The sequence below is a fragment of the Anopheles arabiensis genome, chromosome 2 (genome assembly GCF_016920715.1).
Source record: "Anopheles arabiensis isolate DONGOLA chromosome 2, AaraD3, whole genome shotgun sequence".
Taxonomy (NCBI): Eukaryota; Metazoa; Arthropoda; class Insecta; order Diptera; family Culicidae; genus Anopheles; species Anopheles arabiensis.
This window is the reverse complement of record NC_053517.1, coordinates 16,776,140-16,799,076: the sequence shown is the minus strand read 5'-3', so window position 1 is coordinate 16,799,076 and position 22,937 is coordinate 16,776,140. Positions and strand designations below refer to the sequence as shown.

General features: G+C 50.5%; 1 protein-coding gene across 7 annotated transcripts in view; it reads left to right on the top strand.

Annotated features, from left to right (window-relative positions):
• The window catches only part of LOC120895539 (homeobox protein homothorax), a 188,262-nt gene that overhangs the window by 29,252 nt on the left and 136,073 nt on the right, over positions 1 to 22,937 (top strand). For all 7 annotated transcript variants that reach the window (XM_040299022.1, XM_040299019.1, XM_040299024.1 and 4 more), the window contains one exon: positions 9,308 to 9,449. In XM_040299022.1, the coding sequence (XP_040154956.1) occupies positions 9,308 to 9,449 (142 nt within the window). The remainder of the gene's footprint in view (positions 1 to 9,307; positions 9,450 to 22,937) is intronic.

Below are 22,937 nucleotides of genomic sequence, written 5' to 3'. Positions count from 1 at the left end.
CTGCGTTTACGGCTATCAAAACCCCTCGACGAAGGAGCAGAAGGATGATGCGTTCTGGTGCTAAAAACACCGTGGTAAACATTTAAGAAAACACGCATAATTACTGCTTTTATCTCGATTGTAAACATTTTTGGAAATTATAACGTTTTCTTTTTGTTGTTTTGAGTTTTTGGGGGGGGGGTTTGATTGGAGCAAGCCACTTCCATCCCATGGTTGTGTGTCTTCTCGCGCTGGGGGCAATTTCACTAATCCGATTTATTGGTGGCTGCAGGCTGCTCATTTCCCCCTTTTTGGGAACGGGTGTGAGGGACGCCAAAAGGATGCAGAATTAAGTCATGATACGGAGCACGCTGGCTGGCAGCGAAGGCACACCGACTCCCGATGAATGACGATCAAGGATGCGTCCGTGATTAGATCCGAACCGGATTCGCCAGCCCGGTCTGTGGAAGCAACAAATTGCAACACCCAGCCAGCCAGCCAGTCAGCTTAATTATGATGATTTTGAAATTCCGTAATAATACCCTATTAAATACTGCGAGGGTCTGCGTGCTGCATGAGGAGAGCTGCCTTTGCTGGGGCCGATCTCTCAAGCTGCAAGGCCGAAAAAACGCTTCAAATGCGGTCCCAACGTTTGCAAGCTTGCATGAGAGATCGATGGGTTTCCCTTTTGCAGCCACAAACTGGAGGCCACAACGCAGAGATCGGGGAGGGGGGGACACAGAGCCGTGAAGCTATAAATTTAAGCTGTGATCAATCTATTAAGCTTAATTATAGTCCCGTTTGGCGGGTTGATCGGAACGCTTCGTTTGGCTCACTGATCGCGCTATATGATGCTGCTTGGGTGGAGATCTTTACCTTATCATGATCGCTGCTAGCCCATCACTCAACGGTGCAACGGGTATAACAACGAACGTTTTGATGCATTGGAGCAGAGGATCGGAGCCTTTTTGCTGCTTTGTTATCCATACTGATCAGGAACAGTTTTTCCCTGCTTGCTTCGCTTGCCACAGTTCACAGATGGTGTGTGTGTTTTATCGGTTCGTCCTTTCGTACCTGCCTGCATTATTAAACCATAAGCACCCCCCCAAAAAGGAAGGGTGTTCCACACTCGCTGTTGTGTGTCACACTTCCCCTTCTACGTGAGCCACACACAACACAAGCTACGCACACACTTTACCACAAGAAAAAAGAAAAGGCTCACAAATGGTGTGCCGGTCCGATGGTTTGTGCATATTGATTGTTTTTGTTAGTTGCCTTGTGTTTTTTTATTCATATCCCCTCCGCCCTTCTCCATCCCCGTTCTTGCTCTTCATTTTCGGGTGCGAAAGGGATAATTATGCTCGATAAGTAGCTTTTATGCTGCCTGCCTGCCTGCCGTGGGTGGCCGCGGCAGGTTGCGGTTCCGTTGCTGCGCGTGCGCTCGGCCACTGGAAAAGGACCTTCCTTCGGTGGAGAGGATAAAATTAACAAAACACACACACACACACTCTGTGCCGTTCGAAAGGCATCAATTTGTCCCAAATAAAAAAAGAACGAACCATCGTGAGGGTGACGTCGTTTGTGCTGGGGGGGCGAGCAGCCCCGACTGCAAGCCGTTATTATCCCATTAGAGCGCGTGTGGCTGCACACAATCTGATCATCCGATCGCTACTGCCGCAGCATTTTATTATACACATTATAATGGAAACGAACCGACGAACAGCAACACCAGAAAAAAACGGCCACCGGCACCCCCGCATAGGCGACGAACGTGAGGCGACAGACGGAGAAACTTGGTGTGTTTGGGGGGTTTTTGTTTTTGTCCTTTCTTTTGGGCAGTTCTGACACCTAAATTCGTACTTGTTTAGTTGATTTTTATGTTATGCTGCACCCTCCACCTCCCTCCTCTTCTTTTTTAGGTGTGTGTGTATGTGGAGTGGTTGAAAATTGATTAAGTGCTGGTTTGGCACCCGCCGTGAGTTCGCCCGTGGCCGGCGGAAGTGATCTTTTAATTTGTACGCTTTTAATGCACATACAGCACCCTCTCTCAGCACCGCATCGGAAGCGATTAGGCGGCCGTGTGCTCACCACACTATTGCATTGCCCATTGCAGCTTGAGCACATTGATGGATAAATGATGGCCGCTGAATAGGCGGGACAGGCAGGGAAGGACAGACAATGATAGCGGGCGTGCGCGCCGCCCCCGTGGTTGTTTTACAAATTATGCTTTCCGTGTCGCGGCGGCACCACACCTGTGCGCACTGGTGTGTGAGCTGGGTTGAATTTTGATAAGCCATCACGGGGCCCGTACTGGATCGCGATAATGACATATTTATTTAGTATAAATGGATGTTTTTTCACCCCTCCCGGGGTACATGCCCATGGGGACCGCATTGTTGTTTGCTGCGAGAATATTGATAAATCCCTGCCCGGAAGGTGTTGTTGGGTGTAAGTGAATATTTGCAAAAAAAAAACGCCTCCCTACCTCACCAATCATAACGCGTGCGTAACGAGCTGTTGATTTACGGCATTCGAGTACGATGCATCAAACGATACCGAATGCAACACTGGCGTGTGTGTGCGTTTGTGTTTATGTGCTAATATTATTTGCATTTTGTTCAATTGGCAAACATAGTACGAAGACGATGACGGCGACGACGACGCATCACAGTGCAGTTGTCGAAGTCGCATTCACGAATTTCCCCCTTCGTTGCCATGGACGCGACGATCGCGGTCGCTACGACACGGAACACGTTTACAAGCCATCAAAACGCGATGTTTCCACGCGCCCCTACTCACACACACACATACACATTAAATATGCACTCATGGGGGCGATTTAACATGCATAGGAACAGTGGTAAAAGACGATAAACCGTGTGTTCCATTTTTAATTTGACATTTGATGTACGCCGGAGTTTATAGCCAGCTCCGGCCCGGATCCTAATTAACAAGCGCACGGAACGGTCCGCTCCGCTCCGAACGAACGAGCGAACGTGTGTTTTGATGGTTGTGATGGCTCATCCTCATCGTCAGCGGCGGCCGGGTACGACAACTTTATCACGAGCGAATCCGTCGCGAGAAGGGCCGCGCGGGCCAAGAAGGGTTCGGTCATCTCATCTTCTATTCCATTTGATATGGCTCCGGGATCGATGCAGAGTTTTATTCGATCGTTAAATCGAGAATGTCGTTTCACTCTACATCGCCTCCAACCCCCCATGGGCCATCCTCGCCAAATACCTTTTATGCGAAACGGTCATTAATCTGGAATTAATCGTTTCGTCCCCGTTAAGCCGGATTGCGTTTATATTTTGGTTTTTTGCCGTGAGAACACGTCCCGTACAAACGCTGTTGAGATAGCAGGGTAATGGAAGGGTACGAAGTCGCGTTACCGCTGGGCGGATAGACTTCATGCGCGTTTTGCGCTGCATTTCCGGTTGCGCGCTGTGGCACTGTGACAAGTGTGACGCTCTGTGCCGAGGCACAACGACGACGCGTACGACCCGTCAGTCGCATCGTTCCCGGGGAGTTTGCAAGGGCTTCAAATCCTTCTCCATCTCTCTCTCTCTCTCTAACCGCACGATGGCAACCGGTTTCCGTGCCTGCTAAAAAGCTGGCGAGTCATTTTAAATGCCAAAATGCAATTCTGTTTCATTAAAAATTCATACTTTATGTATGACAGCAACCTTGTTGTATTGGCCGTAGCAGGCCGGGTGAACGGGAGAAATGCCGCGAGTGCCGCGTGTACGGGAGTCATCTGTCGATGATGCTGCTGCTGCTGCGTTAAAGTGTGTTGATCTTTTGCCATTAAATGGTATTTTGGCGACGCGGGAGGATGTGCGTGAGGCACACAGCGAGCAGCGCAGGGGCAGGCATTTTCGGAACCGAAGCGATCATCGGACCCCCGATCCAGTAACAGTGTTTGAAGTGTTCGTTCCATTTCGATTAGGGCAGCGAACGGGGGCCAAAGAAGCCGGGACAACGCGCGTTGCATCCCGTGCGATGAGTTCATTCTGGCGAGTTTGGCCGACACCGTGTGGTGGTGGTGTCGCTGGTTGTGACAAGGTTTCCATCAACTTCATTCTCTCCCCGTGGTGCTGTCGATGGTAGGTTTTTGGGGGGACGAGCCGAGATGGATGGCCGGGGTCTGCGCGGAGCAGCGGGCCGACGACCGGGCTCGTCGCGACTTTGTGTCTTGCGTGTTCGGTGTGCGTGATCGTGTGCGCGAATGATGATGATGCGCGAAACGAACCGCGACCAAAGTTCACGCGCGCAGCACAAGAGAGAGAGAGAGAGAGAGAGAGTGTGTGGAAGAGAAAAGGAAGGACCTTTTAGTGAGGGTTTTTTTTTCGTTGTTGTTTTGCTTGCTTGTTTTTGTTCTTGGCTCGTCAATGCAATCGCATCTCTTTGTGCTCGAACTCCCGATGCATCCCAATGCTTCGGCGACGGCAGCGAGATGGTGTAAAATCGGTAGCGCAAAATTAGCCCAAAACAAACCATTTTCAACGCATGCTGCGTCTATTTACATTGAACTGTCATAACTGACGACGCGACGAAGATGACAGCTGATTGCCAACCTTCGCCAACGCGCTGCATTTCGACGGATTTAATTTTTGTGCTGGGTGTTTTATTTACACTTCCATCGTGTTTTCTGTGAGTACTTTCTTCTATTTCTTGTGCGATGATGGCTTTGGTTCATCGTTGCCGTGCTGCCGGTGCATCTCGTTAGACATGTGATTCACGGCATTGCGCCGAGCCAAGTGACAGCGAAGAAAACGAGACTGCTCCTGCTGCTGCTGCATGCATGCAAAATGCAAAGGGTCGTAAAAGAAAGAACCGGGCGGAACGGAAACGCGCCACGAAACCTTTCACCCACCAAGCCAAGTGCTGCTGCTGCTGCAGCTGCCACAGATACATCGCACTCTGTGTGTATGGAATGCGACCCAGAGAACAGTACAAAAACAACAAGAACAACAAAGGTACAGGGCGTTGCAGCGCGCAACTGCTCGGCAACGATCTTCTTCCGTTCTCCGCGCGCGCGCGCACTCAACAGTGGCCTCTATCATCTCTCCCACACGCAGAAGGACGCATACGCGGTGGTGTCTTCGCGTCTTCTTAGCGCGATGCATTTCATCAAGATGCCCTCGACCGCGGTCGGATGCATCCGTGCGGGAAGAAATGCACGGCGAGCAGCACATCGCTAAAGATGCTCCCGGGGCGTAATGGTGCTAGGCCGTTCCCGGGATCATCCTACACTGCTGCTGCTGCGGCTGCTGCACTCTTCGATGGCACACTGGTGCACACTGTGTATATTTACCGAACACTTTTCCACCCGACTAGAAGAGGGGACACCCGGACGACCGACCGGGCAACCAATCTTAGCCGTATGTGTACGGATTGTGCGTTTTATTTTTTCAGCCCTTCAACAACAACACTCCAGCGAGCGCACGGGTTCCGTTCGCTTCGCTTCACCCTCGGGCTTGGGAGTCGCATCCTTCGCCCAAGGTGCAGTTGGGTGATGGGAGAGGTTTCGAGCGAAATCGCGAAACACCCAACATCCCAGCAATCTGCAGCAATTGACCGCAAACTCCACACGCAGAAGGACGTACTAGAAGAACTGCGTTTGCTTTGCTAGTGCAAGGAATGGTTTATTTGAATAGTTTGCAATGCTGCTCCAAAAACGTTTGGATCTGGACTCTACACCCCTCTCCTTCACCGAAAGGCCCGACAATGCGCTCTCCCGGTTTTGTAAAACAATCAACACCCAAAGGGCCTGTTTGTTAGTGCCAGACCCTTCCCGATTCGCCTGTCTAGTAGGCTGAATGAATGCGTCCGGGTAGCGCACAGGCTGAGCTACCTCCAAATTACCCCTAGCCCTCGTGCGTTCCCATTCCACCACAACACACTCCGGTTTAGATTGTTGGACAAACAAGATGCATTTTGTTAAATATATCCTACAAATTACATAAACAATTCGCGCTGGCGGATGCGGTACAATATTTAGTGACATTATCAAAATATTTACGTACGCTGGCGTCGGTGTCGTCGCCAGCGATCACCCGATGGTGCTCGGGCGCTGGCTGAGATTTGCCCGTTCGGGATCCGGGACGACGCCACGGATGTGACGACCTCCGCGCCACCGTCTGTGTGTATGGCAGGAACAAAAGCCCGAAGAAGAAACCCGGTCGCTCTAGTACGACTTTCGCTTAGGCATTTACATTTTACTCTGGGTGAGTGGCGGTTAAGAAGCTGTACCGCACCAGTCCACAACCATTGCCACCAAGGCGTGTGTATTTACCTTGCGTGTGTGGGAGACGATGTGAAGATTTCCCATACAGCAAGAGCACCCTCTTGTGGTGGCCCCTTCTTTCCCCGGCCGTGTCCACTTCAACCGAGCGCTTCCTGGAGTCTGTGCTCTGTTTCGAGAGCTGCCGGGGCACATTGTTTATCCACAATAAACAACGTTCGACATGTACACACACTAATCATGCCGGTGCGGCCCGCGCGATCTTAGCGTCAGCGCAAGCGGGACCGATGCGGAGATTAGTGTGCCGTTGCCACTGTGCACTCCAAAACACCGCTGCAGCACGAGTGGCCCCATGTGCCCACACAAGTGACCACAAAATGTGTATGTGTGTGAGTGTGTGTGTGTGTGTGTGTGTGTGTGTCTGCCATCGGTAGTGCACACTCGAGCAGCCCTGTGCACCCGGTGTGCTGTAAACATTCAATATAGACATCACACGATGCACACACTCGGTACACTACCCCGATGGTGTGCGTGGGCAAAAGCCGTCTGACAAGACACAGACGAGATTCTTACAGAGACAGAGGGAGAGAGAGAGAAGGAGAGCATCCCCACTACCTTAAGGTCCATATGGAGGCTGGTGTCACCTTAAGCTTCTTTGTGCCCTACTAGGGCACCCAGACTGAGACTTAGTCACCTCGAGCGCAACATTCCAAAGCGCACACGGATGGGAACGGGTGATTGCCGAGGTGTCACTTTGTCCATCAAATGCCGCAACCTGTTTGCCTTTTCCAGCCGGTGGTAGAATTCGTACTTTTTTTTACTTGCACTCACAAGCACAAGTACTGTTCAACATTGTGTAACACCTGGAAAAGGATGTTATCGGAGTAAGTCGAAAGTTGACGACTTTTTCGGGAAGTCGCGCACCTTTCCAGATGCTCTTCGCAGGGACGCATCGCCGGTTCCCCGATCGCCGGCACAATCTTCAACACCACGAGTTTGGAAAGTTGAACGGCAAAGTATAAAGGCGACAGCACACAGCACGATGAGATCCTTATCGAGAGAGACCGTTTAAATAAATCCATCACCGTGGTAAGAAGTTTGTGAAGAACGATGCTTCAAAGGGCTTTTTGGAGATGCTCTCATGGTAAGTAAGAGAGGCACGAGAAGCTCACCACTACCACCGCGCACTCCTCGACACCTGAATATCTCGTGCCGTCCCTTCGACGGGAAGGAAAACACTTGCGGCAGATACTTTTGGGGCTTCTTTATTGAGTTTTATCTGCAAAAAATCTTTCACCCCTTCTTTTATGGCCACGGGGACGAGCATAACAAGCGCTGAAGTGCTCAAGTATGCCCTAACCGTGTGACGGCATTTCCATTCTAAAGTGGGGGTGTTCGAGATCAAAAGGCATTAGGCAGTCCGCGTGCAAAGGCTAAAGTAGTGAAGTTATCACCATAACTGGTGTAGGCAGCAGCACACATTTCAAAACGGTCGGTTTGTCAACGCGCGCATTGAGCGCGCGTCTATCACACTGTATCACGCACAAGGGAGTGAGTGCACCTGGACAAATCAGTGGCCCGGTTTATTTTTTTCGTGACTACCTGAATGCCACGTGGAGCCAAACATGTATGTGTGTGTGTATGTGTGCGTTTGTGGGCCCTGTATGCTTCACTATCTGTATGCAAGACGCTGGCAGCAATCCAATATACCTATATATAGCACGTCATAATGCTTAAATTGTTCCGAATATGCGTGCAACTGTGTACCGTATGCCCACGCCACACCGGTCGTTGTGATACAAAACTGTGGCCACAGATAAGGCACACTCACACACGAAGGCTCACTCATACCCGTGATGGGAAGTAGTACAAATAAGTAAACACAGGTTGGTTTTATTTTTGGGAAGGCAGAAGGGTGATACCACCACGGTTTCCCTTAGAAAAAAAGGGGAATGACTTTTCCTCCTCACCATCTCTGGTGCGTGTGTACATATTCCAGGGTGTTGGTTTTTTTGGTTCACTATTCCATTTCTATTGGAGCAATATTCTAGCTTCCTAGGAAACACCACCGCGCCCGGTATGTGCCACCGACGTGCGGGGTGCGGCGAGAAAAGGGAATAGTAAACAGACCGAACGACTTCCGAAAGTTACCTCGGCCGGCCTCGCTCCGGCCATCATCGTGCCGTGTGGCGTTCTGGTGATAGTGATAGAGGGACGTGATTCAACATTTGTCAAACGCATAAACTCCTAATGACATAGCTTTCGGCTCTCCCGTGCTCTGCCTCTACCTCCTCTTTACTACAGGCCCCCTCACGGGCCCGAAAACCGTACACACACGATGGATACATTTTACGCGGGGAGGGGGTATTTTTTTGATTGTTGATCTCATACACATACGGAGCCCGAAGCGGAGGGCTTCTGCTGGAACGGGGTTGTTGCTCGTGGATTGCTTTATGGCAGGGTGAGCTCGCAATCGGAAAGCAAACACCCATCCCAACACATACACACAGCGAGAGAGTTGCGTGGGGAATTTGCTGGGGAATAGATTTTTATGCCCCCCCCTTGTCGTAGACGAACCTGAAACACGCGCGTACATTAATCCACTTTCACTGGGCATTCGAATGCAGAACGAACGAACGCACACACATCTGTCGTCTTCCGGTCTGGGCTGGGAGCGAACATATTACTACGATTACGTGGCATAATTTTTAATGCAACATTAGCAGGGCTGAAATTACATGACGTATTACAACAAGACGTGTGCACTGTTCGCCAGCGGGATGGATTGGGGGAAGACAGGGAACCTTATTTCGAACGGATGAAATCGAGAACCTGACCATAGCGAGTAATGCTATTAGCGGTGTTAGTTGTAATAGCAGTGACAGACAACTTTAGTGGCGTTCTCCTCGGTTTCGGAATGTCCGAAATGTTGGGTCGTCCCCGTCCGACAGCAAGCAAACCTGCTCTTTGCTAATGAAAATGCTCCACACCCTTCCCGATGTAGCTGTTTTGGGGCGATGTCCGAGCCTAATGATCCATTTCTCATGCTCTCCTTTGCTTTGCCATTCTTCTCTTTCACAGACACCCGCTATTCCCGCTGTTGGCACTAATCTTCGAAAAGTGTGAACTAGCAACCTGCACCCCTCGAGAACCGGGCGTGGCCGGTGGTGACGTCTGTTCGTCCGACTCCTTTAGCGAAGATGTGGCTGTATTCAGCAAACAGGTAAGTCCTTGGATAGTTGGTTAGTGCTGGAAGAGATCCCTCCTTCGGCGGATCAAATTTTGAGCCCGAGTGTGAAGAGTGATCAGTGTTTTCTTCCCCAAAACCCTTGAAAGATGAAAACCTCCTCAGTGAGGTCTGGTGTTAATGAAGGTCTCCCTGTTTGGCGTACCGAATGAGCTGCTCCGCATATGGCATCGAAGCTCAGCGGGAGACGCTCGGTCTACAAAGTAGTGCCTAATGCATCCCACGATCCCAGGATCTAATCGTGCGGCGTGCGGGAGAACAAAGCGCTCCTCGCAACGGGGATCGCGATCGCGCACGTCGCTGCACGCTGCAAGTCAGCAGAAACGATCGATCATTCATAATCAACCGATGGTCGTATCGCAGCTTGAAATTGATGGGTCCAACCGGGGTCCAAACCAGCCTGCGGGAACTGTGCGTCCCATCGGTTTTGTTTGTCATTTGTTGCCAGAGCGAAGAGCTGAGCGGAGCGGGCGTGCGCACTATTTTGCCTTTGACTGACCTTTTCACGCCACGGGCCCAACCGATGTGTGTATGTGGCGTCTTAACGGGAGGCCTCAGCAGCCGTCCCTCTCGCCCAACACACTGCCCTGCGCACACACATTGTCGAATTTGGTTTGTTTGTCTCTTCGCTCTTTTTGTCTTCTTATTTCCTTCGGGATCTAACCGGGGAAGATTCCGATACGCTGTGAGGCCCCCCTCCTGCGGGACGTCCCGTCGATCGTGCATTTGCCTAACGTGGTGTCCCCATGGTGGCGTTTATTTGCGTTGTTCAAGCCGCCAAGAGTCGATTAATTAACGGTTTTTATGCAACCCACCAGGATTCCTGGGCCGTGTAGGAACTCGGGCATGCCTGGTGCCTGTTTGCCCGCTGCTGCTTTTGTTTTCGTACAACAGAGAAAAAAAAAACACGCGAAAAGAACTCCCAGCACCTCAACCCATTAGCTCGATTTCCTGGCGGCGCGCCTAGGGCCGGAGATGAGTTTTCTCAAACGCGCACCGAGCCACCAGCCATGCCATTCGAGCGGGCGGGCTGGGAGGGCACAGACACCGACGGCGCATTTCGACGCAACGTGCCATGGGCGCGAGCGTGCGCGCGGAGAGTGAGATCGCACTTTTGGCGACACCGGAATGCTTCGGTGGTGCCATAGCGTAACGCGTCGCTTACCGTGTGCGTGTGCGCGCATTCGCCTGGGCGAACGAGCAAAGTCGCAGGAAAAAAAAAGCGGCAAGGTCGCGTCCCGCCGCCGCCGCCACAGCACCATCTCATCGCGCATGGATGCCAGAAACACAGAGACATTCGTTTGCTGCGCCCCTGCGGTTCATTCACAGAGAGTTGATCCCGAACGAGAAGAGGTCCTCTCAACCGACAAGGCAAAAGGGTGGCAAAGGCGCGCTGCAGACGGAGCGCGAAAGTCATTAAAATGTGCGGCCCGTTTAACGATCAACACTTTGGGACGGGGGGTCGCGGCACGGAACGGGTCCCTGCCACGGTGCTGTACCGAATCATCTTTCCCGAGGCGCGCACACGAGAGCAAGCGAGCGAGCGAGATCATTCAACATTTTATGTCATTCCTCAAATCGACGTATTGCTGAGACACTCCGAGCCGGGTGGATCGCATGAGCACCCCGAGTAGATGGGACCGCAGCGACAGACAGACAGACAGACAGACGGGACGAAAGGAAAATCCCCAACAACTCCGGGAAAACTTACACCACACGGAGGAGGAAGGTGCAAGGCTGGAATACGGCAGAGCGTGAGCCAGAAGAACCAGATCAAGCTGGGCTGGGCGATAAAACACGCGAGCGTGCGCGAGCGGGCATTCGGACAACTTTATGGCCGTTTTAAGAGGCTGTAAAAAAGAACCCCATGGAGGAAAAGGTGGCACGGCGTGTGCTATCTTGCCCGTGATTCCGATTCCGAAGCCGATCCTTGCTGGTGCGGTACGGGGTGTGTTTGTGTGTGACTCGGTGGTGACGATGGTTCTGTTGCTTGTTTGATAGCCTCTCTTGCCCTTCACACCAGGATATCTTCACCAAATCAAGTCCCATCGAAGACTCGTTTCGGTACTCGAAGTGTGTGATATTGGTATCGTTTACTCCTCCCCACACATTCCTCTGCAACAAAACCTCGTGAGTGTGTCTACAGTGACCAAATGCGAAGGCTCATTTTACAGTGCACTTGTGGAATTGGATGGGACAAGACGGATGGAATATTGATTGATTCTAGGTCATTTCTAGTCTGACCGTAATCAATCCCAAGCCGTGAGCGGGTGGGCCGAGCGGTCCCGCTCGTACCAACAGTGACCCGGTCATTACCCAGGGGATGCGAGCGTATTTTGTTATTTATTTCGTTGCTCCGACATCATCAGCGTCATCAGCGGTCATCCCACACGAGCGCGCCCACACGACTCGTGTTGTCTCGGGACGCACATTTTGGACGGCGTGTAGACGCGTCTAATAAAGACGGCTTTTGAGTAAGAAAAAGACACACACACACAAGCAGAGCAACTCCCCACAGTTTGGTACTCTGGCCAAAAGGCAAAGAGGAAGAAAAAGTCACTAGACGACGCGGATGGACATCACGACGTCTCATGCTTGGCAGCTCTTTGCGCTACCTCTCAGTGTTTCTTACTTCGCTGTATCCTTGTAATAAGAGACTTTCGTTTACGATCGGACAAGACGGTGATGAGGAGGGCATGAGCGCCGCAGAGTCCGTTCGGCGAAAGGTGTTTACTTCGGCCCGGCCCTACATTTAGTTAGAAGCTCGCCAACGAAAAGTCGTCCAGCACAATGTGCTCATTGTTCCTCCCCACGCCGTCTGGAGCTATACTATTACGTTTCGCGAGTACCTTCGGACCGCATTCCAGCAAAGGGCAACGGGAGAAGGACAGCAACGAACCAGCCGGCTGGGAGTTGGACAACAGAAGGAAAAAAAAAACGGAATGTACCGGTGGATCATGATGTTCTGCATCAAGATAACGCGGGAGGATACACACACAAACACGACAGTGACTTTGCTAGAGTATACAGCGGACACCAGGCCTGTGACGCACCGTGTGCTCGTGTACTTACAATTTTTGGGGCGGTTTTGGCTTCCCTTTTTTTTCGGAACGTTCGTCCAAGCACGACCCTGCGTGACTGAGCAAAAATGTAAATTTTGCTGATGACCTATCCCTGGATCGCGCGGGCTTTTTTTATTGCTGTTGTGTTCCACGCTCATCTGCTCGCCAGTGCCTTAGAACCAGTGACTTGGAGTGTCTTTGACGTCCCCTTCAAAAAAACAAAAACTGGAACAGTTACGTAAAGCCTTTACCATTGTGTTGGCTGAAATAGACAACGAACTATTCGTACGACAACGAACACCTTGCTCTATTGTGCGCTAATGGGGAGGGCATGTCACTTCACACAGCTTGTATGGGCAGGTGCAAACACCAAAACCAATCAAATATGACGCTTTCCAAGGCTCTCTGTTTTGTTTTCTTGGGGTTTTTTTTTGTGTTCTCCCACCCCATCCCAAGCCGTACGATCGTGTTCTATCGCCGTACGATCGAGCTGAATGCGTGGCGGGGCCGAAACATTTATTAGACCGTGATTGAGACCGAGTTCACAAGTGCGGACGATGGTTAAGGGCTTGCGAGAGCGCTCGGCTAAGTAATTTTCAATCAAAAGATATCATCAAATCGTTCGGAGCTGCAGCATTCTTCGACGATCAACTTCATCTGCATATTTAGATGACCGCTCGCTTGGTGATGTCCGATCACGGTGCAGAGCTCACATTGCAGGCTCATAACCTTTTTGGTGGTGGACCCTGTCTTAGCCTCGGTTGACGCACGGCGAGACAGACACATAGAGTACGGCATGTAGCTCGCCCTGTCGTTCCAAATTATGATGTGATCTGTTCCCGCACCGTGTGATTCAGGTTGGTCAGGTTGTGCCAGGTTGCTGTGCCCACCGTCAGGTTGCGCGGAAAGGTGGAACGCGGTGGATCACAAGGGTGCACGGTCAGGGTGTGTAATGCCGCATTCTAACGTTCTAAACGCATTAAAATAAATGTATTCGCTTTCTGGCCGTTGTCGATCGGTTCGATGCTTTCTGACCGTGCCGCGTCCCGTGCGTTGGATTTAAGCCAACCCGAGAGCCGAAAGCCGCGGACCACTTGCGGCGAGGCAAGAGGCGGCAGCAACGGCAGAACGAACGAATCGGCGGCCGAATAACATTTCTTCCAGATGACACTAATCTGATTTTCTTCTTGGATGGGTTTTTTTCCTCCCCTCTCGCTCTCTTGCTCAAGCTTAACACACATTCTTCGCTCCTTATGTTGGTTTGATCTTCGTCTTAAGTTGCTGCCCCCCGTCCCTTTGCCCGTGTGCCATTTGCTCGCTGTTTCGAGACGGGCTTTTTGGAATTATTTTGTAGTGTGTTGTTGTTTTTGTTGTTGTTTGGAATCTTATTTTATTCTACACACACTCTGTTTCGGGGACCCTGTTCCCGCTGTTGTGATTGTTGCTGAGTTATTTTTTCTTACACACACACCCCGGTTCGACCCGGTTCTTGTTAGTGAGTGGTAGAACAGATATAGGGAACGATGCGAACGAACCGAAGGCACAATTCAGGTTTCGCTGTTTGTTGGTTAGAAAACAGTTCGAAGGAACGGTGCCGGAGGGACGGAATGAACGGGAGGCTATAATGCCCTTGGTAGCCGGGCGGACCCAGGCCCCGGTGAGCCATTTGCCAGTGCTCGGAGGGCACACCGAGAGGTGGTTTGGGATGCCTCTTTTTTCTCCTGCTGCTGCTGTTGTGTTGCTGAAAGGCGATTCCCGAGCCTTTTGCAAGCGGGACGTTATTTTAATGCCGTTTTTGGTTTTGTTTGGCACTGGGGCATAAGTGATCAATGCAGCAGTGCGTACGCTGATGCGGGAAAAGGGAGAAGGACAAAGTGCGCAAGGATGCTGTTGGTTAGCAACAAAAGCAACCGGGGAAAGAATGATGAAGAAAAAAAACACATAAAAACCATTGAAACGGCAAAAATGAAATAAGAGATAAAAATAGAATAGAAGCTTAACAGCTTTAGCGTACAAAGCCAACAGTGCGTGCGCGCGCGCTGAAAAAAAAAAGCGAACCACGTGAACGATTGAAGAAATGAGCAAAACGAGTCAGCGAACATACACACACATTGGGTGGAAATATTGGACGGGTTTTCGAAGACGGGTTTGAAATTTAAGCTGATTTTGAAGGTTATTCTCTCAACACACACATACACACAGACACAACCGTACGGAATGGCAAAACCCCGAGCTCGCTCTCCCGGTGGTGGCCAATCTGGAGCAAGGCCTGGTGTGCCGGTGCCTCAGAATTAAGGTCAGAGAGATAAGCGAAAACTTCGAACACAGAATAGATCATTGCCTCTAGCAGCAAAATGGAATCTTAACATACGCGAACGCAATGCGCGGAATGCATTCGTACGATCACATTGCGCGCGTTCCTCGTCTGCTGCTGTTGATGATTTGTGGTACGCTTCTAGCCGTACTCAACAGCTCTAGGGAACCAGAACGAACGCTATAGGGGTATTTTTTTTATTGGGGTCACGCCGAAACGCTCCAAGACTGCGCTGGATCAAATTCCAACCGCGCAGATGAGATCATCAGGAACAAAAGCCCTCCGGGGGCCCACAAATAGACACACAGAGCGACTTGTGAGCATATGTTTTGCTGGCGGTCGCACACATTTGCGCCCGAGCCTGTGTACGCTACCGGCAAGCCGAAGGATTTGTGCGGGTTGGTGGTAACCGTTCGAATGTGATCTTCGAGCATCATCCAAAGTGCCCGTGGTTTGCCCGTGGGCATGGCGGAATGAACTATTTCGATCGAGTTCTGCTTGAGGGAGTGAGAAAAAACCGAGAGAGAAGACAAGAAATACCCCTTAGACGCATCCAACAGCGAGGCTTAAACACTTTCCATTATGGGTGCGTAGTGAAGCAAAAATAAGCCTCAACATCTCCCTGGGGAGGGAAGGGAACGAAGCCATCAAAAGGGAGGAAAAATAACATACAACACCTTCCCGTAAAGGGTCCGCAATGCGCAATGAGATCCCGGAGTGCGTGCTGTTCCTAGGAAAGCCCTAGGAAAGAAAGGAAGACGAACGGCGCACGATACGCGCGGCCTCCTTTCACGAGCTCTTAAGCGCACAGCCAAAAAGGGAAACTGTAGGAAAATATCGAAGATTACAATTATGTGATCAACCGAGACTTTCATCTTTGCTCCTATTCATTATGTCCGCCCAGCCGTGTGGTGCGGTGTTACCCTTTTTCTGTAGCTGCGCCTTTCTTCGTTCGTTCCTTGCGCTTGGCCGGGGGGAAGGAGAGCCCCTTCCTCTGGATGAATGCGACCTTGCGCACGGGAATCGTGCTAGGCCGCGCGCGCACTACCCTTGCCTAACAATTTTCCCGCTGATTATTTCTACCTGCCCGAGGATCACAGTCACGAACAGAGTTTTATTCGTTCCAAACCTTCTTCAAACAGTGATCCACATCCAACACACACAAATCGACCTTCGATGGCTAGGAACCGAACGGCACAGACATTAGGCCTCGGTGGTCTCTTACTGTTGCTTGTACTGTTCAGCACTCTCTCTCTCTCTCCATCGCCTGATCCTCCACCGGGAATTCTAATGTCCCGTAGGGGAAAAGAAAGCCGTTGCGCTAGGAACGCAAACCCTCACACGGGGTCCGATCATAGACCGTGCGGGGTTCCAATTTGTAAAAGAAAGCCTAACCCTCTCTCTCGCAGACCCCTTGCTGCATCATGTCTGCAAACAGACCGGAGCAGCGGAGCGGCGCAGTTCTGCCGCTTTTCACTTTCCACTCCCCCTTAGAGATGATCGCTGATGATCAGCGGGGTGTTAGCAGTTGGGACCTCCTTAAGGGTTCTGTTTTTTTGGCCTTCGCAGACGCAACCTTCGATACACAATGGGTCTGCTTACTCTAGGTTTGGCAAAGACCGTGTGTGTGTGTGTGTGGCTTGTTTTGTTTTTTTTTTCTTCTCTATATCCCTCTTTTTAGCAGACCTTCTCGGACCTTTCTTCCCGAGGCTGCGTTTTGGTGATGGGTGAAGGTAGAGCCCAACAAAAAAAGGGGCAACAACAATCCACGGGGTGACATTGTGCGTGCGTGTGTGTGTGTGTGTGTGTTTCGGAGGGTTTTTTTTCTTTCTTTCTTTCTTCTCGATCCAGAACGTTCGTGTGCCGGCCGACTAGCCTTTTTAGGAATTTCATTATTTCCATGCTCTTGGGATGGTTTTCGTTTCGTTTCATTTGAGTTTTTGTTACAGTTTTTGTGCTGTGTTCTGTGTGTCTTCGCGTCCTGTTGTTCTGTCTGGTTGGTTCTGCCCCTGCTCTGCCTTGCTAAGCTAAGCTTACGGAACGAAAAGATCACCCAAAAGTTCGCTTTTTGGGGGTTGCTTTAACTCTGTTGGAATCGTTTTTTTTTTTGGTTGTTGTTGTGCTGGTGCTATTCTTATTGTAGCACTGCAGGGCCGTGGTGGATTGGGTTTTATTTTTCAGGGCTTCACCGTACGCAACTTCACGGGGTGTAGATATACACACACAGGCACGCATCCTTCTGCGCCCTCCCAGTGAGATCGATTGCTTTTTTGGCTGCTAAAGAGCTAAAGGCTGGAATCGGGGCGATGCGGCGAGACGACGACGACCGTGCGAATGCAACGACTGAGAAGCTCCCTTTGATTCCCATTGGCTTCCTTCCTCCCTTTTCTAGCCTGCTAACTGAATTTGTGCACATAAGCGCACACACACACACACATCGTGGTGTCGAACAAACGAACCACTAACGAACTAACGAACTTGAAATTAAAGAAAGAAGAAAAAAAAACACCAACCATTCCTTCCGCTCGTCGCAATGTCGCTCGCTCATACCTTCATTATCTCTTACCCCTGCCCTTGGCGGCACACGCAATAGTGGTGCTGCTTAGCAAGATGCAAAAAGGTGGAACGCGCATACCAGGCCACAGCCACCATACTTTGTAGCATGCAGAGAGCAAAGCCATACTCAACCCGGAGCCCAAAACAATTGCGCAAAAACGACGACGATGCGTTCGTTTCCGCTGCCGGCGGGTCTAGAGTTTCTGTGTCATTGCTTTGGGACAGCGTTTTTTTCTTCTTCTGCTCCCTGCTTTAGTCGCTCTGCAGATGAGGCGCTTCCCCCTAGATTCCAGTCGGGGAACAGTAACACACAGCGGAACAGCGGGGAAGGTCCCGCTGGGACCCGAACCAGCAATTGCGCAAACCGGCCGACGCGTTTGATTTAATTATTGCGTAATCGCTTTCTTTGTGTGCGCCGATACGATCGCTTTGAGGCTCGATGGCCACTTCATGCCCAGCAGGGGTTTTGTCACCCTTCGGCTAATGGTAATGGTAGGTATAGGGGATGTGCATTTAATATAATTTTCCATTTTGTTCACTTCTTGTTCTGTGCTGTGTGTATTAGAATTGTGTTTTCTCTCTCTCTCACACACACACAGTTAGTAGTCTCTTGCACATGTTACATTAAACCATGTTATGGAAAGGAACGGTTCTAAAATGTTACAAAATTCCAAACAATCCATTGCGCTAACGGCCGTGAAAAGGGATGTAAAATCTTAAGGGGTGTCAAAAATCAATTATCGCTGCCCATGAAAACCTTGAGCAGCAGATCGAGAAAGAAACTAAAACTGACGAACGTTTGCTGCGTTCGATGAGCTTCAGGGACAACATCGCTGGAATTAAACTGCCTGGTCATAAAGAAAACACAGCCCAAAAACATTCCCGTTCGACACTTCGCTTGTTAGACTTGCCGTGGACCGTTGCAATTCCATGTTGTTTTTGTGCGTGTGTGTGTTTCTTCCCATGGCATTATGTTGCATTCGTTCCACAGCGTGGCAGTGTCCTTTCGCTTTCAAAATCCTAATGCGACAGAGTGCATTCGATCTGTTCCTTTGGATGATCATTTTCCTCTGAGCACAACCAAAACCCTGAGGCCAGCTGAGAGGACCTGTTTCTGTGAAGTTTCCCTTTCTGGACAGTCCTCACCGCGTATAGGGCTTCGTCCCGAGACCCAAAAGCCCTAGCGCATGGGAGGATCTTCCCGGAAATCAGCAGCATCTTGTAAACGCTCGTGTGTCCGTCCATCTATTACTTATCCATCTCGGAATGTTTTTACATCAGGAGGAACTGGGGACAATTGGGACGGGACGGGGTAAAAACGAAAAAAAGGTCATTCCAATCCCTCCGGGAAGAGGTCACCATGGGCTGCTGTGTCAGCTGTGGATTGCTTCACGGCGCATTGCTGGTGCGGCCACGCTGCATGCAAAAACGAACCCGGCGGTGGTGAAGTTGTGCAGGAATGCAATGAAGCAAATCAGAAACAAAACCAAAAAAAAAAGAGGAAACAAAAACTCCATCCATACGCATCAAGCAAACCACGGCAGCACCATATGCTAGCCTGCTGGTCGTTTCTTTCGGCCGCGTTTGCTATTGTTGCCATTGGTAACAGATTTCGATGGATTTAGTTGGAGGGGATTTCAGTTTTTGCTTCCTGCACCAACCGTCGTTAGGTATCGAAATGCACAATTGTAGCTGATGCGCAGATGCAGATTGCACCAAACCACAGCAGCAGCAGCAGCAGCAGGTCTTTCAGAGCCTCTATGTACGAGCTGCATACGTACGCATACGCCAGGTTAGCAACAACAGTTCCGCCGTGCTGAATGAACCGGATGATGGTCAGTTGGCGGCTGTCTGTTGCCGAGGTTTCGTTGTTTTTGTGGGTCGCGCGTTTCTCGTTTTTTTCGGTTTTTTTTTTGTTCGACTACTGCTCCTTCACCTGGTTGCTGCTGGTGCACTTTTGTCCGTCCGTGCTGTGTGCTGCATCTCCTGCATGGAAATGTGCACTTTCAGCTTCATTTGTATTCGCCAAGGACGACCGTACGGTTGTGCCGAGTTGGCTTTTTTGTTGTGTTCTCCTCGCCGGGATTGTTCCACACCCGGTCGCTTGTTTTTTGCCTGCTGCTGCTGCTCGAAGATGAGGTCATCGAAATCGAATTCGTCACGCAGATACACTTACACACACACCATATGTGTGCTGGCGAACGGGTCCGAGTACCTACGTGCAGTTGTATCCAAGGAGGTCATTGATTGCAAATCTCCCACCTCCCATGTGTGTTGTGCACCAAATGACATTTAATTGGACATTATTCCGTTACGTTTCGGTTAGCGACTGGCGACGAACCCGGATGGTGGTGCTGTGGGGCAGGAACGCTTTGCACGATCATCTTCCTTGCGCACACAAACACACGCACCAGCTAGACACACACACACACAGCGGAAGATTTATGCGATATGGTACGAAAAGCGTGCTACCGTAAAAAAATAAACCCTCCCTTAGCACGGGCTAGAAAACCACACGCTAAAAGGTAAATTAATCACTTGACCACAAATAATTAGTACCAAACGGCAGAACGAAAACAACTCAACTCCGCCTCCGCCTGCAGCAACAGCATCAGCCGCAGCTAACAAACTGTTCCGTCTGTACAAACAAACAGTTAACAGCAAACTTCTTCAGCACGGGGCTTGGAGTTCTGGACAGGGGCAGAATAAATAACGAAATGAGCTGGCCCCACCGCCCCCCGATGGTAGCAATAAAACAGAAGCAAAGCAAAGCAAAGTCCACCAGTGTACACACTCACACATACATGCACACTTTCCCAATACCACAACGCGCGTGCATCATAAAAAGGCGTGAAAGTATGACGAGAATTTGTTTGGAAATTTATGCAATCACCAGCGCGGGATGGCAACGCCGTGGTCGGCCGAGTCCTCCGAGCGGGAGCTTTCGCTGTTGGCGCGTCAGCGCTCTGCTGATCTCTTTCTCACGCCCGTCGTGGTGTTTGGGGCAGGGTGGGAGAGGGGGATGGGCAACAGGGTACGTAAAAAAAAACATACAAGGGAGGGAAAAATCTGCAATCAATACTCGATCTACAAACAACAACTATTTACAACTATATGCACACGGTACAACCGGTCCGATCCTCACACACACACACACATGATCGGTTGGAGCATAATACGATCAGTGGTGGAGCCGAATAGAAGGAAACACAAACAGACTGCCAGAGAGATAGAAAGAGAGAGAGAGACTGAGAGACCCTGGACATGGTTCGTACACAGCCCAGGATGCCCTTTTTGATGATGGAATGTTTATTTTTGTGTGTGTACGTATTTTTATTTATCTTTTTTTTCGTCCCCCCCCCTTCCCTTGTCCCCCCTTCCAGACTGTGTGAGTGGTTTTAATGCAGTCTGCACATTCTGCCGGTTTGCGAGTCATGTAACCACGACGCCGCACAACACTTCTGGCTTCTGCTTGCGGTGGAGCCGAACGATAATTTATGAGCCTCACTTACATCTACATCGTACGTGTGAGTGTGTGTGTGTATATGTTGAAGTGTAGAAGGCGCCATCCTCACGGGATTCACGCCACACCAGTGGTTCCAGGCGCGCGCGCGCGCTCGCTCGCTCGCAATCTCACCTCCCCACCCTATCTCACAAGGAGGAAGCAAAGAGGCATATTTTATTATGCCTATCTCGAAACGATTTGATTATTGTTTTGGTCATAAATTTGACCAACCAAAACCAACCCATCGGCACTTCCCTTCCTTCTCCTGCCACCCAACGTACAACGATCTTTCGCCCCCACATTTGGCCGGTGGCGCCTCGACCAAGACGTCTTTCTTTCTGCCATTCTATCCCGAAAATGAAGATTGTTTAATGGTACGGTGCCGGGGCATTTAGTTTGCGGGTTTCGATTTCGTTAGCAATTAGGCCATTAGGCAATGGACGGGTAACGGGGATGACTTTTGGGTTGTGGCCGGGAACAGAGAATGGAGCAGCAGCAGCAGCAGCAGCATGTGAAAGATATGTTATTTCCGGTTATCTGCAGTCGATACACGCGCGCACGCGGAGGATGATGAAATTAGTCCCGCGTGCCAATGCTGTTAGCCCAAACTTCATTCCCTCCATCCTCCGCCCAGCAAAAGGTATCGATTAGGCATCGGGAAGGAAATCCAATCCAAAACAAACGCGAGGGAACTTCGTTTTCCCTTCCGATTGGGCCCGTTATTGCTGTTGTTTTCCTTCCGCTGGGAATTAAAAGACGATAGTTTCCCGATCGTTCCGACCTTCTTAGCCCGGGCGAAGAGAGAAGGGGGGCCCACTGGGTTTGGGGTAGAGCCAGGAGAAGTAATTACTAATTACCATTTCGGAGCTCGGTCCTGTCGTCTGCAGCCCTCGGTTTCTCCGTATTTCTCGACCCCATCCGTACTGCTTCATCGTTCTTGCTGATGGCTGGTGCCTTTGGGAGCGAACTGGAATTATCTCATCACCAGGTCCGGCCTCCCCGAGCTAACAGAAAATTGTTCCCATTTCTTCCTTCCTAATGACACATTTTAATATCCCAAGCTGCCGGGAGAGGGAGGGAGGTATCGGTTCCAATCGGCACCGCACTAATAAATGCTCATAATTTATGTAAAACTGAAGGCCCAGATGCAGACGTGCGAGCGCAGTGAGCGCCAGCAAAGAAGACGAACGAAACAAAGCGCTGATGATGACGTCTTCTGAAGGGCAAACAGTTGGTTTGGGCCTTTGCCCCGTTTTTTTTGTCGGGTCAGTGTCGATCAGTCCTTAGATCGGAAGATCTTCCCTGTTTACGAGGATCTTCCGGAGCTAATTTATAGCTTATCCTTTTAAAGCGGCGTTTTAATATCTTTTAACACCCCGAACAGGGCGACGTGAACGAGAACCCCCTTCTACAACATAACTGTGGAGATAATCGTGGAGCAGAGCGGGAGGTCCTAACAAGGTCCAGGAGCTAGCTAATCGGTTTTGCGTTCCAAGTCGAGCGTTAAATAGAGCCCGTAGCACACTGTTTAAGTTAATCCGCTTAAGCAACTCTTGCCATTCACTTGCCTGAGCTGTTGCTCGGCCGAAGAGAGTCCCCAACCCGGACTAATCGGTTCGAGAATTATCGAGGGGAATTACTTTCCTTCCTGCATGGGTTGCATTTTGGTTTGTGGATCCTGGTGAGAATCACTACAAGTCACGGAAGGTGAAGTGTCCCTCATCCCTGGCCGGTCGGTGCCGAATTCGCAGAACTTACTTCCAGAATCGTGCTCGAATGACACATTACCATGCCATCGGTTCGTGTCCCTTTTGGGAGCTAGCTGGAGCCCCCGTCCGACCAAACCAGACAGATGATACAGCGCTTTGATAAGATCGGCGAATAGTTTCGGAGTTGTGCTGTTAATTGTGTGTACGAGCGCGCGCGCTCACTCTTTCTCTCTCTCTCGGTACGAAACAGAATTCGTCTTCGGCACGCAAAGTTGTCGTATCTGGTAATCGAATTTTGAGTGCTGAAATGCAATCGGA